At 43.1% G+C, this 20,249-nt stretch overlaps 1 protein-coding gene and 1 long non-coding RNA gene across 2 annotated transcripts in view; one reads left to right on the forward strand and one right to left on the reverse strand.

Annotated features, from left to right (window-relative positions):
- Positions 1–3,269: 3,269 nt before the first annotated feature.
- LOC135362812 (uncharacterized) lies at positions 3,270–15,586 on the forward strand. Its single transcript, XR_010408056.1, has 4 exons — positions 3,270–4,750; positions 12,185–12,304; positions 13,797–14,137; positions 14,824–15,586. It is a non-coding gene; the product is annotated as an uncharacterized LOC135362812 (long non-coding RNA).
- Positions 15,587–15,601: 15 nt separating this feature from the next.
- Positions 15,602–20,249, reverse strand: part of HSD17B2 (hydroxysteroid 17-beta dehydrogenase 2) — a 76,844-nt gene continuing 72,196 nt past the window's right edge. Inside the window, exons 4-5 of the mRNA XM_045890297.2 lie at positions 18,768–18,905; positions 15,602–15,947 (exon numbers count right to left, since the gene is read on the reverse strand). Coding sequence (XP_045746253.1) covers positions 15,604–15,947; positions 18,768–18,905 — 482 coding nt within the window. The 3' untranslated portion in view covers positions 15,602–15,603. The remainder of the gene's footprint in view (positions 15,948–18,767; positions 18,906–20,249) is intronic.

The following is a 20,249-nucleotide window of genomic DNA, read 5'->3' on the forward strand; positions in this document are numbered from 1 at the left end:
TGTTGCAAAATTGCAGCAGGATCAAACAATTTAATTCAGGTAATAAAGAGGATAATCTGACAAATATTGGCAGACTGACTTATTGTGACTTCTCTCCCACTCACAGCAGGCTCTCACACCCACATCCCCCTGTCTGACCTCTGCTTTAATCATTGTCCCCAATGGTCAGTCACTTCATCACGTATAATATCTGTGTCGAATGGATTCTGTCTTCAAATCTGACACCTCTCTGCTCCTGCCTCTGATTCTCATTTAACCTCATGGGGATGCCCACAAGTCAGAAATGGAGAATAACATAGGAACAAGGCGGCAGTTCAACCCACAGACCTGGATTTCAGGGTATTCAGATTCTGGATTCAGTGGTATCAGATAACCTGAACTCCATCAAGAGCATGAAGCACAAACCCATACCTGACCATTGGAGATCCTTTCAGGCACTTAATCTAGAAGGGAGCTGACAATGGTTGGACCAAGATGTTACCCGGAAGAAAATAAAGCAAGGTGAAAGCAGATCTGGTGAATGTTCTCTGAGTGAATAACCACTGTGACAGCCCTGCGGAGGGGATTTGCCGTTAAATGTTAGCCATGTGCCAGCAACAGTTCTGACATTCATTTGTTTAACAAACACTGAGTTCGTACACTTGGCCAGGCACTGCATTGTGGGCAGGGCTTGTAAACTATCATCTCTGCTTTACCCATGAAGAAAATGGGCTACACAGACCTTCAGTAACTCACTCAGTGCCACACAGCTTTTAAGTGCTAGATTTAGGATTTGAATGCAGATCTGACAAAGCCCGTGCTCTCTCTCTGATGTCACCCTGAAGGGGAAAGCAAAAGAATAGAATTGGGAAACAGGCAGAAAATAGCCTGGCCCCAAAATAAGACCATACTTTTTTCTAAACAATCTTTCAGAATCCTACTGTACTACCTATACATAGTATTATTGTACTATGACATTTTAAATTATATCCTTTTTTATAATCTTGCTTTTTATAGATGATATGAGTTAAATTCACATTAACCATCAATTTTCAACACAAAAGATTGATTTTGTAAATAGGGTATTCTCAATATTAGTGATCCAATATTAAGAATGTAATGTGAATATATGATAGCAAGAAAAAATTGAAAAAGCAATTATTTAGTTAGTGCTCACTTGAAGTATAACCATATATAATCACATACTCATTTAGATCATTCTGTAAAATATTACCTAATTTGAAAGCAGGGACTATGCCTCACTCTTTGTCTGGTTCCAACCCCACATTCTTCATGCAGGGATTTATAAAAAATAGGTGTTTCATAGATAACAGTGAATCAAATGAAAATTTTCTCCTGTTTACCCAACCTCACATAAGCATTTTGAGTGACTCTTCTGAGAATCCACCTAACACATATTGGACTCCTCAAAGATTTTGCAATATAATTCTATCTGCGGGCATATATTCACAAACTCAAAATCTTCAAGCCTCAAGAGTAATGAAGTAGAATACACTATTTTACCCAGGAGATCTTAAATATAAAACCCTTAGTTTGTGATGAACCACTTGCTCCCTTCTTATTTACTCCAGGTACCAAATTGTACTCACTTCTGTCAAATGTAAGATGCAAAGCATCCAAGGCTGGTTCTTCCCAGAAATGAACTCCAGGACCCGCCACATCTGGTAAGATCTGGCTGGGGAAATTGTCAGGCAGCACCTTAAAAGGGACAAATGGCTACTTCTGGCTGCCTCTGGTAAATTACAAGACAGAGATAAGAGAAGGAACCATTTGGTTACGTAGCACAGTTTAGGGAAATGTTGAGAGCCAGGCTGGTCTTCCCTAGCAAGCAAAAGGTTCTGAAAATAAGGAACTGAAGAGATGAAAGCTGGAGTGTTGTCAGTAAAATTTGGTCTTGGGATAATTTTTTTTTTTAAAGATTTATTTATTTATTTGACAGACAGACACAACGAGAGAGGGAACAGAAGCAGCAGGAGTGGGAGAGGGAGAAGCGGGCTTCCCCCAGAGCATGACCCTGAAATCATGACCTGAGCCGAAGGCAGACGCTTAACGCCTGAGCCACCCAGGCGCCCCTCAGGATAAATTTTGAAGTAAGCCCTCAAAGTCAAGATGCAGCTGTAAAACCATTTTCTGATTTTGAGATGTCAGAAGGTATCAGGAGGGTGTGTCTCCTAGATCCTCTGTTATAAGAGGGATTCCAAGAACCTTAAGGGCGCGGTCACTACGTTTGGGGGTAGTTTGTCTTGTAGCAATGAATAACTGAAATACCAACTTCAAAACGTTCTCCACTCTTAGGTGCACAAATGCGGCATCTCAGCGTTTATTTCCATTTCTCTGGCTGCTAGTGAGTTTGAGAAGCTTTTTTGGAATACCTGTGATTCCCCACCCTGCCCCCCCCACCCCCGCCCTTGTAAATTAGATGACAAGATTTGAAAGGAAGAAAAAAAGTTTCTCTGAATTAGCCAGGAGAAATCCGTCAAATGGGATAAATTACAATGTAGGTATTGCTGGAGAGAAAATTCAAGGGAAGAAAATAATGCCAGAATGTTAGGTTGCTGGCTGGCCCATACCTACTCAGGACTGTGGTAACATAGCTGCCTTCAGGAGAATTGCTCAACAGATTATGGCCTGGATCCCCTTGATTCTGGAAAGTTGACATCTGGATTTTTAGAAATGACAGTCCAAATGGTCAAGTGAACAGTTCTGAAGTTGCTACTATTGTCTCTACCAAAAGGGGCGGGAGCACCTGAAAGCCTCCAGCAGGGATCGAGCAGGTCCCACTGGGTCAGGAGCCTCAGTGGAAAAAGAAAGGCTAGAACACTTATCCTCATGTTGAGGCAGAGACAGTTGGGTGATGGCAAAGGGCTTCAAAACACGCTCCAGCACTGATGAATTGACAGCAATTTTCAAATGAGAAATTAAGTATTTCCAAGCTTTATACCTGAGAGCAGAAGAGCAAAACTAAGAAATACCTGAAGTCTCCCTGAGCTTGCTTATAGATGAAGAGATCACTAAAAACAAGGTCACTAAATAGGTATCAATGATTTCCAAGGTGGGAAGAAGTAATAATTAGGAAGCTACGAAAAGCTTTCTTGTGAATATGAATTATGCACACCAGAAGCTTATTGGCTTTAATACTTAAAAGTGTTAGAATCAGGGGCGCCTGGCTGACTCAGCCAATAGAGCATGCAACTCTTGATCTCGGGGTTGTGCGTTCAAGCACTGTGTTGGGTGTGGTGATTACCTAAAAATAATAAATAAATAAATAAAAAATAATTAGTATCATCTTATTCCAAAAATTCCAATTCATATTAAATCAACTCTGAGTATAAAAATGCTAATATAAACTCACTCTTCATTTCCTTGATGAAGGATAAATACTTTCATTCTTAAGAAAGGAAGGGAGGAGGAAAAATGGAAAGCTCTTTCTTTACCGAGCTTCCTCGAGAAGGGACCCAGGAAGAGATTAGCTTCAAGCTGAAGATTCTAAAAGTAACTCCTTTAAAAGTTTGGGACCACCACATCTTCACCGTACAGGTCTTTTGTTTCGACACTCTGTCAACCGCTAAGACAGATCCTTTTTAGTCATCGCAGAGGTGATAGCAGGAACTCCACCCCCTTCCAGTTACCTGTAGTCAGTGGCAGTCCAGAAGCAGATGATCTTCCTTCTGATGTATGGTCAGAGGTCAGTAGGAGCCCAACGCTACGCCACAAGTGCCTCTCCTCACTCCATCGCATCGTGTAGACATGCCATCTCACGTCCTCACGAGGAGAGTAAGTACAGCTCAAGGCCAGCAGGCAAAGGGAAGAGTCACTCTACCAGCAGGAGTAATTCTCATGGACTATCCCACAAGATTCTAAGGTTGCTGCTGCAGAATGGGGACAGACAGGAAATTGTATGGTACCCCAGGAACTCACTGGGACTCCTCTTGGTGTCTCCATGCCCAGGGAAAACAATAAATGGAAATTGCATGCACTATTACCTCACAAGGGCATGGTAACCAAAGGTTTGCAATTTTCAGAGATGAAGCTCTGGGTTACCACTGGAAAAGCAACCTAGACCACCAGAAGCACTGACAAGTGAGAGGACTCTAGTATGAGTGGTGGAAGAGGGAAATAATGCAGCAAGGACTGTAATTTGTCTCACTCATCCTCCGAATTTTTATTTTTTACACTGTGACTGGCCACCACCTTGAAGAAGCACTGACTGGGCGGAGAGAACTAATGTGGGACACAAGCAGGTCTGGATGGTGTAAGGTGCACGCTCGAGCAGATACTCTTGGTGACTTGCCCGTTTCCCTTACATCCCCACTTCATGGTGCCCCAGCCAACTGGATGCCCCTCTCTGTAGAACTTCCCCAAAGTTGTGGGAAAATGTTCTCCCGGGTTCTGCCTGGGCACAGCACACTGGAAGTGCCAGAGACTGCTTCTTCTGGGAGCAGCCCCAACCGATCACTGATCAGAGTTGGTATCAAAACACCCCATCACCACTCAGGAGGGACCATCTGGAGGTATGTGTTTAACACCATTTTGGAGCATTTTCCCAGCAATTGAGCTCCAGTTACCCTCAGTGCTGACTTGTTTGACCAGGTGGCTAATTGGCTGTTTTCCTTTCTCCTCACTCCCCTACAAGGGTTTCCTGCACCTCCAAAATAAACTGCTTCACCTGAATCCTCATCCAAGGATCTGCTTCTGGGGACCTCAAATTAAGACAGTATCTCTAAACCAGGCATGTAAATAAGTGTTAAATGTAAGTATAGATACACAGACAGGCAGGCAGGCAGATGGATGATTGGTAGATAGCTGATAGATATGTCTATATGTTGTGATTGGTTGATACTTCTTTAAGTTTCTTTTATTTTTTATTTTGTAGATTTTATTTATTTATTTGAGAGAGAGTGAGAGAGAGTATGAGAGCAGGCTGAGGGGCAAAGGGAGAAGCAGAATCCCCACTGAGCAGGGAGCCCAATGCAGAACTTGATCCTAAGACCCTGGGATCATGACCTGAGCCAAAGGCAGATGCTTAAACCAACTGAATCATCCAGGCACCCCTCTTTAAGTTTCTTTTAATCTGTATGTTCCCTACTGCATCTCCCTCTTTTTCTTGCAATACATTTGTGGAATAATTGCTTGATAAACTTTAATTTAACAAAACTTGGTCAAATCTAATGCAAATTACATTTTTTTGCTTCCTATGAGTCATGCAATTTATAATCCAGGGAAAGGCCAGTGCTTTGGCGTGATTTCTTCCTTTTTTGCAGACTAATGCTGGAAACTTTTATTTATATTGTGGAAGGCATTCTCAGAATGTAAATGCTTGGAGGCTGTGGAAGCAGACATATGTATATGAAAGTAAAATCAAGGGCTCTGAGAAGCTGGATAAGTAAAGTGAAGGAGAAAGCCAGAAATAAATGCCAAATTAATTTTTAATTCTGGGAATTGATTATGTTTGAATTGAAAATGTTTCTGTGGCTTCCCATTACACTGAGAATAAGCACCAGCCCTGTGTAATTTGGACCTGTCTTTGGATCTCACCTCATGAGTTCCTCTCCTTGCACCACTAGTAGGGTTTATGCACATGCTGTTTGCTCTGCCTGGGTAGTGCTTGTTCCCAAGTCTAAACCGGCTACACTGCAAGTTTAAAACCATAGATCAAACCTAGAAACAAGAAGTGAAATATTCCAGTGGCCACCAGGGGAACTTAGCCTCAGTAATAAGCAGAAATCAAAACTGTGTGGCCCAAGTGCAAAATGGTACAGCCACCTTGGAAAAGTTTTGCACCTTCTTACAAAATTAAACTTACTCTGTATTGTAATAGCTTCGTATGGTGACAGATGGTAGCTACACTTGTGAGCACAGCATAACATATAGAGATGTTGAATCAGTATTTTGTACACCTGAGACTGATGTAACATTGTGTGTCAGTATACTCACTGAAAAAAAAAATTTTTTTTTTAATTTTTTGAGAGAGACAGAGATAGTGACAGAGATAGTGAGAGAGAGCACAAGCAGGGAGGAGTGGGAGAAGCAGGCTCCCAGCCGAGCAGGGAGCCCGATGCAGGGCTCAATCCCAGGAGCTTGGGCAGATGAGCCAAAGGCAGATGCTCAACCGACTGAGCCACCCAGGCGCCCCGAAAAAAATTTTTTGAAGATTAAACATACCCTTACCATATGATCCAGCAATCACACTCCTTGGTATTTACCCAAAGGAGCTGAAAACTTATGTCCACATAAAAACCTCCATGCAGATGTTTATGGCAGCTTTATTCATAATTACCAAAATTTGGAAGCAACCAACCAACCAAAATGTCCCTCAGTAGCTGAATGGATAAATAAACTGTGATATAACCAGACAATGGAATGCTATTCAACACTAACAAGAAATGAGCTATGAAGGCATGAAAATTTACAGTGAAGCTTCAATGCGTATTTCTAAGTGAAAGAAGCCAATCTGAAAAGATTACATACTGTATTCCTCTTATATTACATTATAGAAAAGACACAACTTTGGAGACAGTAAAAAGATCAATGGTTGAGGCAACTGGCTCAGTTGGTAGAACATGAGACTCTTGGTTTCAGGCTTGTGAGTTCAAGCCCCACATTGGGTGTAGAGATTACTTAAAAATAAATCTTAAAAATACAAAAATCAATGGTTTCCAGGGTTTGGGGAGAGAGGGGAAAAGGGATGAATTGATGGCCTTAGGGGATTTTTAGGGCAGTGACAGTGATAGATGCATGTCATGATACATTTTCCAAGCCCACAGAATATACAACAGCAAGAGTGAACCCTGAGGTAAACTGTGGACTTTAGGTGATTATGATGTGTCAAAGCAGGGGCACCTGGGTGGCTCAGTTGGTTGAGCGTTGGACTCTTGATTGCAGCTCAGGTCATGTCAAGCCCCATATCAGACTCCACACTCAGCACAGGGTCTGCTTGAGGATTCTCTCTCTCACTCCCTCCTCTGCTCCTCCCCCAACTAACGCACATGCTCGCTTGTTCTCTTAAATAAATAAATCAAATCTTAAAAAAAAAAAAATGATGTGTCAATGCAGGCTCATCACTTGTAACAGATGTTCCCCTCTGGTGGAGGATGTTGATAGAGGGGGACACTACGCAAGTGTGGAAAAAGGGGACATACATGAAATCTCTGTGCCTTCTCTCCAATTTTGCTGTGACCTAAAACTTTTCTTTAATAAAATCTTCTAAAAAATAAAAAGCAAAAACTGTAGTTCATATGAGGATCTGGACAAGATGAATCCTTTAGGAAGTAGACCTTGAACTCAGGCTTAGAAACAGAATCAGTCTTTTTTTTTTTTTTTTTTTTACAGAGAGACACAACGAGAGAGAGAACACAAGTGGGGGGAGTGGGGGAGGGAGAAGCAGGCTTCCCGAGGATCAGGGAGCCTGATGTGGGGCTCGATCCCAGGACCCTGGGATCATGACCTGAGCCGAAGGCAGACACTTAACGACTGAGCCACCCAGACACCCCCAAAACAGAATCAGTCTTGATGGTAGGTTATTTAGGTATAGAATTCTGGATTGAAAATTTTTTTCACATACCCAGAAATCAAGAGCTATTATTTTTCACAAACCCTCCCTGAAAGAAGTATTAAAGAATGAATTTAGAAAAATAAAGTTGTGTCATGCAAGAAGAATTAGGACAGGAATCAGCAAAAATTGGTTGGAAAATCTAAATATGCACTGATTATAAATTGTGTAATTATTTAGATGATTTAAATGTGTATTGATTGTAAATAGTCTATCTGGTTTGTAAAATAATACCAGAAAAAAAAAAAAACATGAAAAATGGGAAAGCAACATTTTCAGGGAAGTTAAATTATATTAAGATCCTCATCTTACTCAAGAAAAGACTAGAAATACAAATTTATGTGAATATTATTTTTAAAAATACAACATTAAGTATACATGATAAAATTTTGAGTAATCATCAAAGGATTGAAATAGAATATAGTCAAGTTAAAAAGAAGAGGTTAACGGGCACCTGGGTGGCTCAGTTGTTTTAGGCGACTGCCTTCGGCTCAGGTCATGATCCTGGAGTCCCGGGATCGAGTCCCGCATCGGGCTCCCTGCTCATCGGGGAGTCTGCTTCTCCCTCTGACTCTCCCCGCTCTCATGCTCTCTCTCTATCATTATCTCTCTCAATAAATAAATTTTTTAAAAAAAGGTTCCTGGCACATAGCAAGTCATAAATGATTGTTAGCTTAAAAAAAGAGAAGGAGTAGGGATTCTTATCAGGAAAAGTAGAAGGTATAAACCATTGTTTGTCCATGAAAGATTCCCTTGTGCTCTTGTGGGAAGAGCATTAGCTGATTGGCATTGAAAGTCCCCATTTGGATCAGAATGTTCCTAAAGTCCTGGCAGCAAAAACACAGAGTGATACTGGCCTTCCCATCACCTGACCTCTACCTAGAGAGGAAACACCAAGGTGATGTGTGTCCATGGTAAATGCACTCCCAGGGAAAGGGGAACTAAACAACTACTATTACTCCATTTGTGGGGCCTGTGTTAAATGCCAGGCACTGGCTAAATCTTTTGCTTAATTATCCTATTTAATCATCACAACAACTGCATGAGATTAACATTACCACTGCCCCTATGTTTGGAGTAAAAAGAAAAAAAAAAATAACCCTAAGACACAAAGAAGTTAAACAGTTTGCTTAAGGTCATCCAGCTATTGAACAGCAGACTCAAGATTTGAACCCAAGGGGCGCCTGGGTGGCTCAGTTGGTTAAGCTGCTGCCTTCATTCAGCTCAGGTCATGATCTCATGCCCCCCATCAGGATCCCTGCTCAGCCGGGAGTCCGCTTCTCCCTCTGCCCCTCCCCTGCTTGTGCTCTCTCTGTCTCTTTCTCTGTCAAATAAATAAATAAAATCTTTAAAAAAATTAAAAAAAAAAAAGATTTGAACCCAGGCCAGTGTGTTTTAGCCAGTTCAGGCCGCTATAATGAACACCACAGACGGAGTGACTTAAATGACAAACATTTATTTCTCATAGTTCTGGAGGCTGAGAAGGACAAGACTAAGGTGCTGAGAGATCCAGTGACTGGATCTGGCTTGCAGATGGTTATCTTCTCGTATCCTCGCATGGTGAGAGAGAAAAGCAAGCTCTCTCCTTCCCCTCCCTGTAAACGACACAAATCCCACCACAAGGGCTCCACCCTGATGACCTGCTTACCTCCCAAAGCTCTACCTAATACTATCACATTGAGGCTTAGGATTTCAACATCGGAATTTTGAGGGGACACATACAACCCATAACCCTGTGCAACTCCAAAATGCCCACAGCATACCACCTGGCCACTCAGACACCAAGAATGTGACATATTTGAAGCAATATTAACTGGTATTCCAAACATGAAGCAAAAACAAATCACTGTGCAGGGGGAGGAGAGAGCGGTCCTTTGACCTTAAATCAAAGACAGATCAGTAGAGCCATCAGCTCTTTGTATAAGCCTCCCTGGAAAAGGTCTCCCTCCAAAATCCTCTTCCTTTCATCTCTCCCAACCTGCCCCTTACATCACAGCCCAAAGCCTTCTGTCTGGGGGTTATAAAGAGGTTTCTCAGTAGAAACCAAAAAGAAGAGATGGGAATCCAGGACCTGGCTGGGTCCCCACCCTGCTGCAGTTGTGCAGGTGGGAGAGAGCCCTAGACAGAGCAGGAGAGGAGGAGAGGGCCACTGGCATGGTGTACAGGGAAAACACACATGCCATCCCTCTTTGTAAGGGGTGCATCTTTCTTGGTGCCGTTCACCCTGAGGACCCATGAAGATGTGGAGCTGTGTATTGGGAGTGGGTCTTCAAAAATGCTGTGGGAATGAGGAGGACGCAGAGGAGGATGTAAATTAGAATGCTTATGGTTACAAGCAACAAAATCTGAGTTCCGTCTTTTAACAAAATTTACTTAGTTAGTTAGTTATTTTGTTATTTCACATCATCAAGGGAAGGTTGAAGGATCAGGCTTGAAAAATTGATTAACAGGACCAAATGTCTCCAAAGGGCTAAGCAACAGGAAATGCAACTATCATTGTGGGAGACTGCCACCATCACTCTTCATATGCCTCAATTGACATTCCATGTCCCAAGAAGGTCATAACATTTGTTCATTATACCCAAATCCTAGAGGCTGAGATGTGGGCAGAGGCAGGATTTAGATCTTCTGGCTTCTGTAGTTGGAGGAAAAGCATTGCTTTCCACCAAGATCTCACACATGGGAAATGGCTTCCACATAGGAAGGCAAGTAGATGCTGGGCAGTGTCCTCCCTCCCCCACAAAAAAAATCCACCATTACAATGGCAATGACATGTATTGGCCTAGACCTCTTATGATTTTTCAAACCTGTTTTGTTATTTACCATGGGTATTCAAGATGTAAGTGTGAATTTTGTGTTTATCAATGAAATCTTTTTGTGCAAATATGTAAGACTTACCTAGAAATCATACCCAAACCAAAGGATAGTATGTTCTAAGTTAGGACCTACTCTCTATGGAATTCATCTTGAATAGTCAAGAGAGAGAACAAGGGACAATGCCAAAGAGAGAGGTTACATTATATCCATCAATGGATCATTACCTAGTATGAAAATAGGAGGAAGCACAGAAAGTAGAGCTAAATAGGAAAAATTTGTGGGGTGATTACCAGGTCACTGGAATACACTGACCATGAATGGAATATCCTAAAAGTAAAATAATTTAGCCTTGAGTTTGCTTATTAATCTTCCCTTTTCCCATGGTAAGCTGGGATTCTCACTTTAGTCATCTCTACATTTTGCAATATGGTAATTAAGTTTTATGATGAACCAGGACAGAATGTCTTATCACCCTAGACACAATGTACCTTACACTGTTTTCTAGCCAAATATCATTCCAGTAGTTTAGGACTGCCAGTGATCAGCTGAAATATTTGGTTTGCACCATGAGGCTCAGCAAGGATTTTGTTTCACCTTATTCCAGAGGGACCATGTACACAGACTGTGTGGATAAAACCCCAAAAGAAATTTTAATAGAAAAATTGCTTTTCTATGAGAGAGGGCCACTGAATGGTAATACTCACTCTTAACTCCTGTCTTATTTTCTTTAGTCTCATCAATTTCTTTCTCCCCTAGAACAGTGTAGCATTATTTTCCTTGTTCTTCACTGAACTCTTCCCTAGAACGTGTATTTGTCAGGAAATAATTCTGTTGCTAAAGACAGAAAGCCAGCCTGAAATAGTTTAAAGGAAATGTATTGGCTCACCCAACTTGGAAATCAACCTAAATGGTGGATCTGTAGGTGTAGCTAGATGAAGGTGCTCAAAATGTGTTATCAGACCTTGGTTTTTCTTCATCCTTTTGCTCCATTTTCCTCTATCCTGGCTTCATTGTTGGTGGGCTCTTGGTGGGCTCTAGAAGCTTCAGTTAACATGGATACCCTTTTTCTCCCATTGCCTTAGCAATTCTTCCACCCCTGGGAGCCAAGATTGGCTCTTCTTGGATCAGAAGCCCACCCCTGAACCAATCTCTGAAGCCAATGGTATGAGTTGATTGGCCAGCCTAGGTCACATGACCCCTCCCTATGGTGGGGAGGTGGGGTCTCTTGAATGACAAAATCCCCCAAAATGGAATACTGAGCAGGCAGAAGAGTATGCAAATTTAGACTACAGACATTGAGATCTCCCTATTTTCAGCCTTCAAATTAGTTTCCAATCTCTCTTCCTTTTGATTCTTATTTCTTGATGTGGAATTCTGAGCTGGGAATTGAACAGAGACTCAGAAACACCCATCCAGTCCTGCCACGGTCATCCCCACGCCTGAGATCCTGGAAGGAAATATTGGGTTACAAGACAAATGGGTAGAGAAACACTTTATTTTGAGCCACTCCAGAGCAGGTGTTCTAAGCCCCCACTGAGTGGACAACTGTGTGTGACCTGGACTGGGGACTTTCACTGGGCAGGAGGTACCACCACTCCACAGAGCTGTTTGCATGGAATTATTCTTCCTCAGAATTACACCTTCCAGAATAGCATTCCAAAACTTGTTCTTTACCACCAGTATAATGAAACTGATGAAATTTAATGTTCCATTCAAATAATACAGTGAGGTTTATTTGTAGGCATTTATCAGCTCCTTATGTAATAAAGTAATCATATTTTCACTGGATGTTTTCCTAATTCCTCCCTCTTATCTCAGGTGTGTTGTAAGGATTGCCCACTTTCCTGCTTCCAGCATTGGGAAAATATAGAAAAGGAAGAGATAAAGAGGAGTGGACGAGGTTTTGTATGCAATCTGTGTGTGATGCTGTGTGACCAGGTATTACATGTGCCTTGTATCCTGACCTTGAGCAGAAGAGCAGGACTGGGAGGATGAAATATTTTTTGCCAAGAGTCCTATTGTTGAATCACCTGTTTGTTCATCATGCTGGTCAAACTGTGGGCATATTGGGGGCTTCCCTCTGCCATTAACTCTTACTGGTTTCTTATGGTAAACCAGGAACACCAATACTGGGCAGACATGGTCAGGGCATGGAGGTGTTTTGTATGTAATACTTGTCACTCTTGTTTTCTGAGAAACTATATGTATTGTGCTAAAAATGAAATATGTTTGGGGGCACCTGGCTGGCTCAGTGGGTAGAGCATATGACTCTTGATCTTTTTTTTTTTTTTTTAAAGATTTTATTTATTTGACAGAGAGAGAGATAGCGAGAGCAGGAACACAAGCAGGGGGAGTGGGAGAGGGAGAAGCAGGCTTCCCGCCGAGCAGGGAGCCCGATGCGGGGCTCGATCCCAGGACCCTGGGATCATGACCTGAGCCGAAGGCAGACGCTTAACGACTGAGCCACCCAGGCGCCCATGACTCTTGATCTTGGGGTTGTGAGTTCAAGCCCCATGTTGGGCATGGAGCCTACCTTTAAAAAAAAAAAAAGAAAAGAAATATGTTTAAATGCTTTTCGATACTTTCAGATTACAATTTCTGCTGCTTTAAAACAGGGTCTTCCCAATGAACGTGCAGTGGCATGCAAGATTCTCCCCCCTTCTCCTTCTCTTGCCCTCAGATTCTGGGTTCCTAAAGGCTGGTGTATTTGCACAGCACCGAGGATGTGACGTTGTCTCTTACTCACTGGCCTCCCTTGGATTTCTCATCCTCACTTCAGCCCCCAGCCCAAGGCTGTTTACCAAGTGGGCTCTGCTGCAACACACCCCCACCTGCCCCAAGGGCATCCAGATACTTCATTCTTAGCTCTATTCACTATGGTCTGCAGGAGCTTCAGTGACTTTTCCAGACATCCCCACTTCCACCCAGACCCAAGGGAGTCAAGATGGGAGTGGTGGGAAGAGGTTTTCAGTCTTTCTCTGGCTAAATAGACAACCTTGTGGTATAATTCCCTCCCAGGTAACCCCAAGGCAGGGTGGAAGCCCTCCTCCAGTTAGGAACTTCTCAGATCTGGGATTCTCAGCCCCTCTGGGTCTGTATCCAGCACCTTCTCCCCATGCCTCATGGAGTTTTCATCAGAACAGAAAGTAGGTCCCACACTGGTTTCCTAAAGGCTGGTGTATTTGCCCAGCACTACTCAGCCTGGTGTCTCCACCTCCCTCCCACTAAACCCAAAGAGCTTTCCCCCTCCTTTTGTGGCCAACGTGCTTACTCTGTGGCCTAGAGCAGGGGTTCTCAGACATGGGTGTGCATCACCTGGAGGGTTCGGTACAACACAGGTTGCTGGACCCACCCCCAGAATTTCTGATTCAATGGATGTTGTCAGTAGAATAAAGGTCCCTAGTAATGATCATAGTACATGAATCCCCAGGAACATGTGAATATGTGACCTCATGTGGCAAAAGGAACTTTGCAGATGCGATTAAATTAAAGATCTTAAGATAAGGAGATTATTCTGGATTATGTGTGGGCCCAGTGCCATCACAAGGCTCCTTATAAAAAGGAAGCAGAGTCGGAGGAGAGGAGACCACAGGAGCAGAAGTTGGAGTGATGCAGCCACGAGCAAAGGAATACAGGAGACCTGGAAGCTGGAAGAGGCAGCAAATGAATTCACCCCTAGAGCCTCCGGAAGGAATGAAGTTTTGCTGACAACTTGATTTTGGCTCCCTGTAGGAGCCATTTCAGAATTCTGACTTCCTGAACTGTAAAATAGTAAGTGTATATTTTTAAACTGCTAAGTTTTTCATAATTTGTTTACAGGAGCCATCATAAGAACCTAAAATATGATTGCGTTGGCCCCTGAGAATCTGCATTTCTAATCGATGCTCAGGTGTTGGTGATGCTGCGGTCCAGGGATCACTTTGAGGACCACTGCTTTATAGTGAAACACATAATCCTCAGTCCTCCTCCAAATTCTGGTTACACAAACCCTTTGCTCTCTCAAGATCTGAAGCATGCAAATGAAAGCTTTGGCCTTGACAACTCTCATCTCCAAAAAGTACCTATTCTGGAAATCAATGGTTAAAGCTTGATTTTTTTTTTTTTTCTTTTCTTTCTGTTCTGTCGTAAAGCAATGATGGAGAACTACGGATCAGTTGGCATGACTAGCCATTAAAACTCTATCATATTAATAATATCATAACTATCTATCTCACCACCTTATTATTTATTCTTTTCTTTTGGGGGAAAATGCGGAACATCATCAGTTTATCTATTCTCCTAAAATCTCCATGAGGTTGGAAAATAGAAAAATAACCTGCACATTCTAGAAAGGAAATGGGACAAAGAGATGTTTGCAATGTCTGGACCTCTGCTTCCCTCATGTCAAGCTGCTGTTTTTTTCTAGTTCCTTTTATATGCCCCCTGTTCACCAGCTCCTCCCTTTTTGCCTCCCCCAGGTGAACTTGACCCCGCCTCTCTTGGTATCTGACCTTGCTCCCTTTGGCTGGCTTCTCCAGGTAAAGATGTTGGCTTTTCCATCCTGGGATGCTCAGATGGAGGTGACAGTGATGGTTACTATGGACACCAAACCAGCCACTCACATGCCCTGGGTTTGCCAAAAGGGCTCTGGGGCCCTTCTTGAGATGGGAGACCTCATCCTCTTATCTCCAGGCCTCCAGGGAGAGGAAGGGAGAGGAGGTGCGTGGAGCACTGATTACACACTGGAATCAATACCTTGTATACAGTAGGTACAGCAGGCTATCAATTCATGGTGAGAAAAACTCCACTTGACTCTGGTCCTTGCCAGTTCCTCCTCTCTTTTCCCTTCCCTACCTCATTTTTCCCATCGTCTCTTTCTCTTCCTCCTCTCCTGACAGGCAGTGGAGTCCAACTCCACTGGAGTCAATTCTAACTGCCTTTTGCTAGCTGTGTGACAATGAACCAGCAACCTACCCTCTCTGATCCTTAATTCCCTTACCTGTTAAGTAGGGGTGGAGATACCTACCTTGGTTCTCTGATGAGAACTAGATGAGAGAATATCTGAAATGTATCCGTGCAGAGCAGGCACTCGATTAACATCATTTCTACCCACTAGCCTTTTCACCACTAAGACCTAGTCAATCAGCAGAATTCACAGGGAATGCAAGGTAGGAAACCACAACTTTAATGGGAAGTTCAAGTTTCCCTTTCGTTCCAAGACATTTCCCACGTATTTGCCCATGTGGCTTATTCTTCAGTTAGGCCTGTTTAATTAGCGCCCTGGGCAAGCCCCCTCCAAAGTTATGCAATTTTTTGCTAAAATAATCAAATATGCCAGTAGGACTAAAGGAAACAAAGCAGATCAACGAATAAGCCATTGCGCCCGGTGCATAAAAGGCAAAGGGGCTCTTAGCAGACACAGCATGTCGGATGTCCAGGAGCACAGGGGACATATCTGTGCTGGCCTTCATGTTGATCAACTTAAGATAATTCCGCTGCTCGAGGATATAGTCCTGGCCGTAGTCTTCCTGAACGTCAGAGGTAAGGTGGTCCAAGAGGTCCTTCTCCTGCTTGCTCCACACTTCACTGGTGCCTGCAATATCTGTGATGCAAGAAGAAGGGGGGCTCAGATACTGGGGAGGCCAGATCGGGCATGTCCAACCCCTACCAGGGAAGCAGGCCCTTGTGAATTGGCTTCTGTTGGGAAGGAGGGGCGTTCCCAAACACCTTTTTATTTAAATGTGCTTTAAGTGGTATTTAATATATTTTTTTGACATACATACAGAAAAGTTCACATAGGACTGGGTTTCCACAAACTAAATAGCCCACTCAACCAGCAGCAGAACAAGAAGGCAAACCAGCCTGGAAGCCCCCACTCCCAGCCCCCTTCCCAGGAGCCACTGTCCCAAGTTAACAGAATAGAGCAGTTTTGCCTGGATTTGGACATTATGTAAATGGAATCACGTATTACGCTGTGAGATTCATCCATGTACTGTGTGGTCATTCCTGTCAGTGCAGTTTTCCATTGTATAAATATGTCATACATTATTTGTCCATTATACTGTGATGGGTATTTGGGTTGTTTCCAATTCGGGATTCTTACAAATAGTGCTGCCACAAACATTCTATTACATCCATTTCATGATAATTATATACAATATAAAATGTAACATATACAATATAATATACATGCATATATATGCATACCCATATATAAATCTATATATAATTTCTTTTAAAGATTTTATTTATTTATTTGAGAGAATGAGAGGGGGGAGGGTCAGAGGGAGAAGCAGACCCCCTGCTGAGCAAGGAGCCCGATATGGGACTCGATCCCGGGACTCCAAGATCATGACCTGAGCTGAAGGCAGTCGCTTAACCAACTGAGCCAGGCGCCCCACATCTATATATAATTTTTAATATAGAAGTGATACCTATTTCTAGGTATAAAATTAAATATACAATGTTGACTATCATCTTATCTATCTAATAAATATAATTTTAAACAATACATAATAAATATACATTTAAATATACATTTAAATTTTAACATATAAATTATGTGATTAAATATATAAACATTTAATATAGAAGCAATGGTTGCTTATCATATATAACTTAATTATATATATTTACTTTAAAATATAGTAGCAATGCCTGCTCATTACATAAAATAAAGTAAATAATAAGATGTATATGTTTTTAAAATTAATCTCCCCTAAGGTAACTTACAGTTTTGTATGTCATTCTATATTCCCTCCTTGTTCATACAAACATATATACGCATAGAAGGCTTTGGTTTAACTTTATATTATCAGGAACAAACAAAAGCCAAAAAGGGGGCACCTGGGTGGCTCAGTTGGTTAAGCGACTGCCTTCGGCTCAGGTCATGATCCTGGAGTCCCTGGATCGAGTCCCGCATCGGGCTCCCTGCTCTGCAGGGAGTCTGCTTCTCCCTCTGACCCTCCCCCCTCTCATGTGCTCTCTGTCTCTCTCATTCTCTCTGTCTCAGATAAATAAATAAAATCTCTAAAAAAAAAAAAAAAAAACCAAAAGGATCACACTATACAGTGTTTTCCAAAGATATGATTGCTTGCTTAGTAATAAATCACAGACCTGCCTCTGATAGTCAAGCTACAGATTTAAAACAGAGCAGCGGAAATTTCCCATTGAACAGCTTTTAGGCAACCACTTCTCTATCAAAAGACTTTGCAGTCATTCCTAGGTTTCGACATTTCAGTGATGCTGCATAAATAGCCTTGCACAATGCATCCTTTTGTATTTTACTGTCGTTACGTCTGCAGGCAGCTCCCACAGTGTGGTTAGCTGGTCAAAAGGCACTGGCATTTTGAATTTTAATACCTTCTGCCAGATTACTTTCCAGAAAGGATGCAGCACCCCATGCTCCCTCCTGCAAAGTGTGTGATCGCTCCAGGGATGGCTGTGAGATGAGCCTGGGTTTACTAGCTTGGGTGACTCCAGGATATCAGGTCTGTGGGGAAGCCTGGTTGTGAAACGTAAGCCAGTGACATCCAATTATACCCACAGAAATGCAAACGGATTTGCTCAGTTCTTTTCATGAAGGCACAAGACCACATGTAAAGAAATGATTACCCTGACAATTACTCTAGAGGTTTCTGGGTCTGGAACAGCATGTTGTGTGACCTATGTTCCTCCAGCTAACTCTCCCCCAGTCTCTGCTTTCTCAGGCTGAGGGATTCCTTTTCTTCTCCACTTCCTCCCTCTCTAAACACCTCATGGACTTTCTAACCACTTCTGTGGGTACTCTGTGCAGAGACCCCAAAGCTCTCTTTAGTGGTAACAAAGCCACCAGATTTCTGTCAACTTTCATCTGCCACTTTTGACACCCACAAACCCATCCCCTGCCACTTTGGGGCCATACACAATGAATCTTTTAGGGTGACCTGGACCTAAAGCCCATCTCGGACTCATACCACCTCTGTGGCTCTTAACCTCTCTGAGCCTCAGTTTTCTTCCTACCCCCCGCCCCCCACCGCACTCCTGGGTGGGATGTGTGACACTCCTCGGAAGCTCCCAACTGTCTTAATGTTAATGCCTTATTAAAGGGAAAAACAACCTGAACTTGACAATGGCGAGGCCTCCAGTATCTTGGAGGTCCTCTTTCGTATATGAAAATCCTTTTGAAACCTCCCTTTTCCTTACCTCCCCCAACTCCCAAGTATATAATCAACCACCCCTCACAATCCTGGTACAGCAGCTCTCTCTGCCCACGGGTCCTGTCCCGTGCTTTAATAAAAACATGTTTTTGCCCCAAAGATGTCTCAAGAATTCTTTCATGGCCATTGGCTCCAGACCCCACTCCACCAAACTTCACCTACATTCCAAAACCACATCCAAAGGACCTTCAGCATCCCTGGGGCTCTTAGGCTTAGATACCTACTCGTCCTGAAGCCTCCAGGCTGGATGACAGAGACTTTAATTCCCCATTTGGAAAGCTCCTGTCTCATGACTGCTGAGAACATGGTCAGAGCCGCCTTGGATGAGCTATAGGCTGCCAGCTTTTCCATTGGGACCTCTCCTGTGGGAATGAGAGAAAAAAAATATCAGGTCTGATGTTTTCATTTGTTCATCCACTAAGTGTTTAAACAGGAACTACTGCATGCCAGGAACTGGTATCAGTGGTGACTAAGGCAGAAAAGGGGCAGGTAAGGGTCTTCTGTACCCAGGTTAGTGCCTGTTCTTGGTCACAACCATGACCCGGCTTCCCTTGCTTCTGCCGTCCATGACGGCTCCATCACAGCTGGTCCAATGACAAACCAAGTGTAAAGGTCAATCTGTCCTGGTTTCTAAGCTAAATGTAATTCAGGTGAGTTAAAGAGGATCTGCCCCAGCCTCTGACCTTCTCAGTTCAACCAACCACTATTCTGAGGTTCTGGGTGGACATATCTGGAGCACCTGTAGTTGAACAAATTGGATCTAATACTTGTCAAAACAAGGAGTAATGCACACCATAGGGAACTGTGGGGCACCTTTGTATGAGGGAGTGAGAAAGGGCTTATTCTAGGAGGGCCACCTAGGGCGGGGGGGAATGCTCTTTATTGCACCTGGACCACACTTTGCTTAGAAGCTGGGAGAAACTGATCCTTCATCCGGGTCTATTGTTGGACCACATGTGCAGGAGCAAGGGGAGCCAGAGAAGTCAAGTGACCTTAATGGAATAAGAGTCTCTACAGATGTAATTAAAGTACGGATCTCAAGATGAGACCATCCCAGATCAGGATGGGCCCTAAATTCAATAATGGGTTTTCTTGTAAGAGACCGAAAACAAAACACACAGAGAACCAGGGGAACAGACCACGTGAGGGTGGAAGCAGAGATGGGAGGGATGCTGCCACAAGCCAAGGACTGCCTGGAGGCACCCAAAGCTGGATGAATCAAAAAGACATTCTTCCCTAGAGTCTTTAGAGGGAGTTGACCCTGGCGACACCTTAATTTTAGACTTCTGGTCTCCAGAACTGTGATAGAACAAATTCTTGTTGTTTTAAGCCACTGTAATTTGTTACAGCGGCCCTAGGAAATGAATACGGATGTGTTCCTGGTGTTCTTTTCTGGAAGACACCGAGATTGGGGAGGGCTGAAGACAGTGAAGCCTCACAGCACTCAGGGGACTTCATGGGGAACCCAGGGTGAGTGGACCATGACATGAGGGCTCCCAGCTTTGGCCAAGATTTCTCTAGTCAAAGAAGCAAGCACTGGGTGAGTGGCTAAACAAACTCAGACACAGCCATGCAATGGAATACAACTCAGCCATTTTAAAAAGTTCATTGAAAGGAACGAACTTGAGGGGCGCCTGGCTGGTTCAGTCGGTGGAGCATGCAGCTCTGGATCTTGTGAGTTTGCACCCTGTGTTGAGTGTAGAGAT

The sequence above is a fragment of the Mirounga angustirostris genome, unplaced genomic scaffold, assembly GCF_029215605.1.
Source record: "Mirounga angustirostris isolate CCGP_5_RB_7025 unplaced genomic scaffold, mMirAng1.0.hap1 SCAF_16, whole genome shotgun sequence".
NCBI classification, from domain to species: Eukaryota; Metazoa; Chordata; class Mammalia; order Carnivora; family Phocidae; genus Mirounga; species Mirounga angustirostris.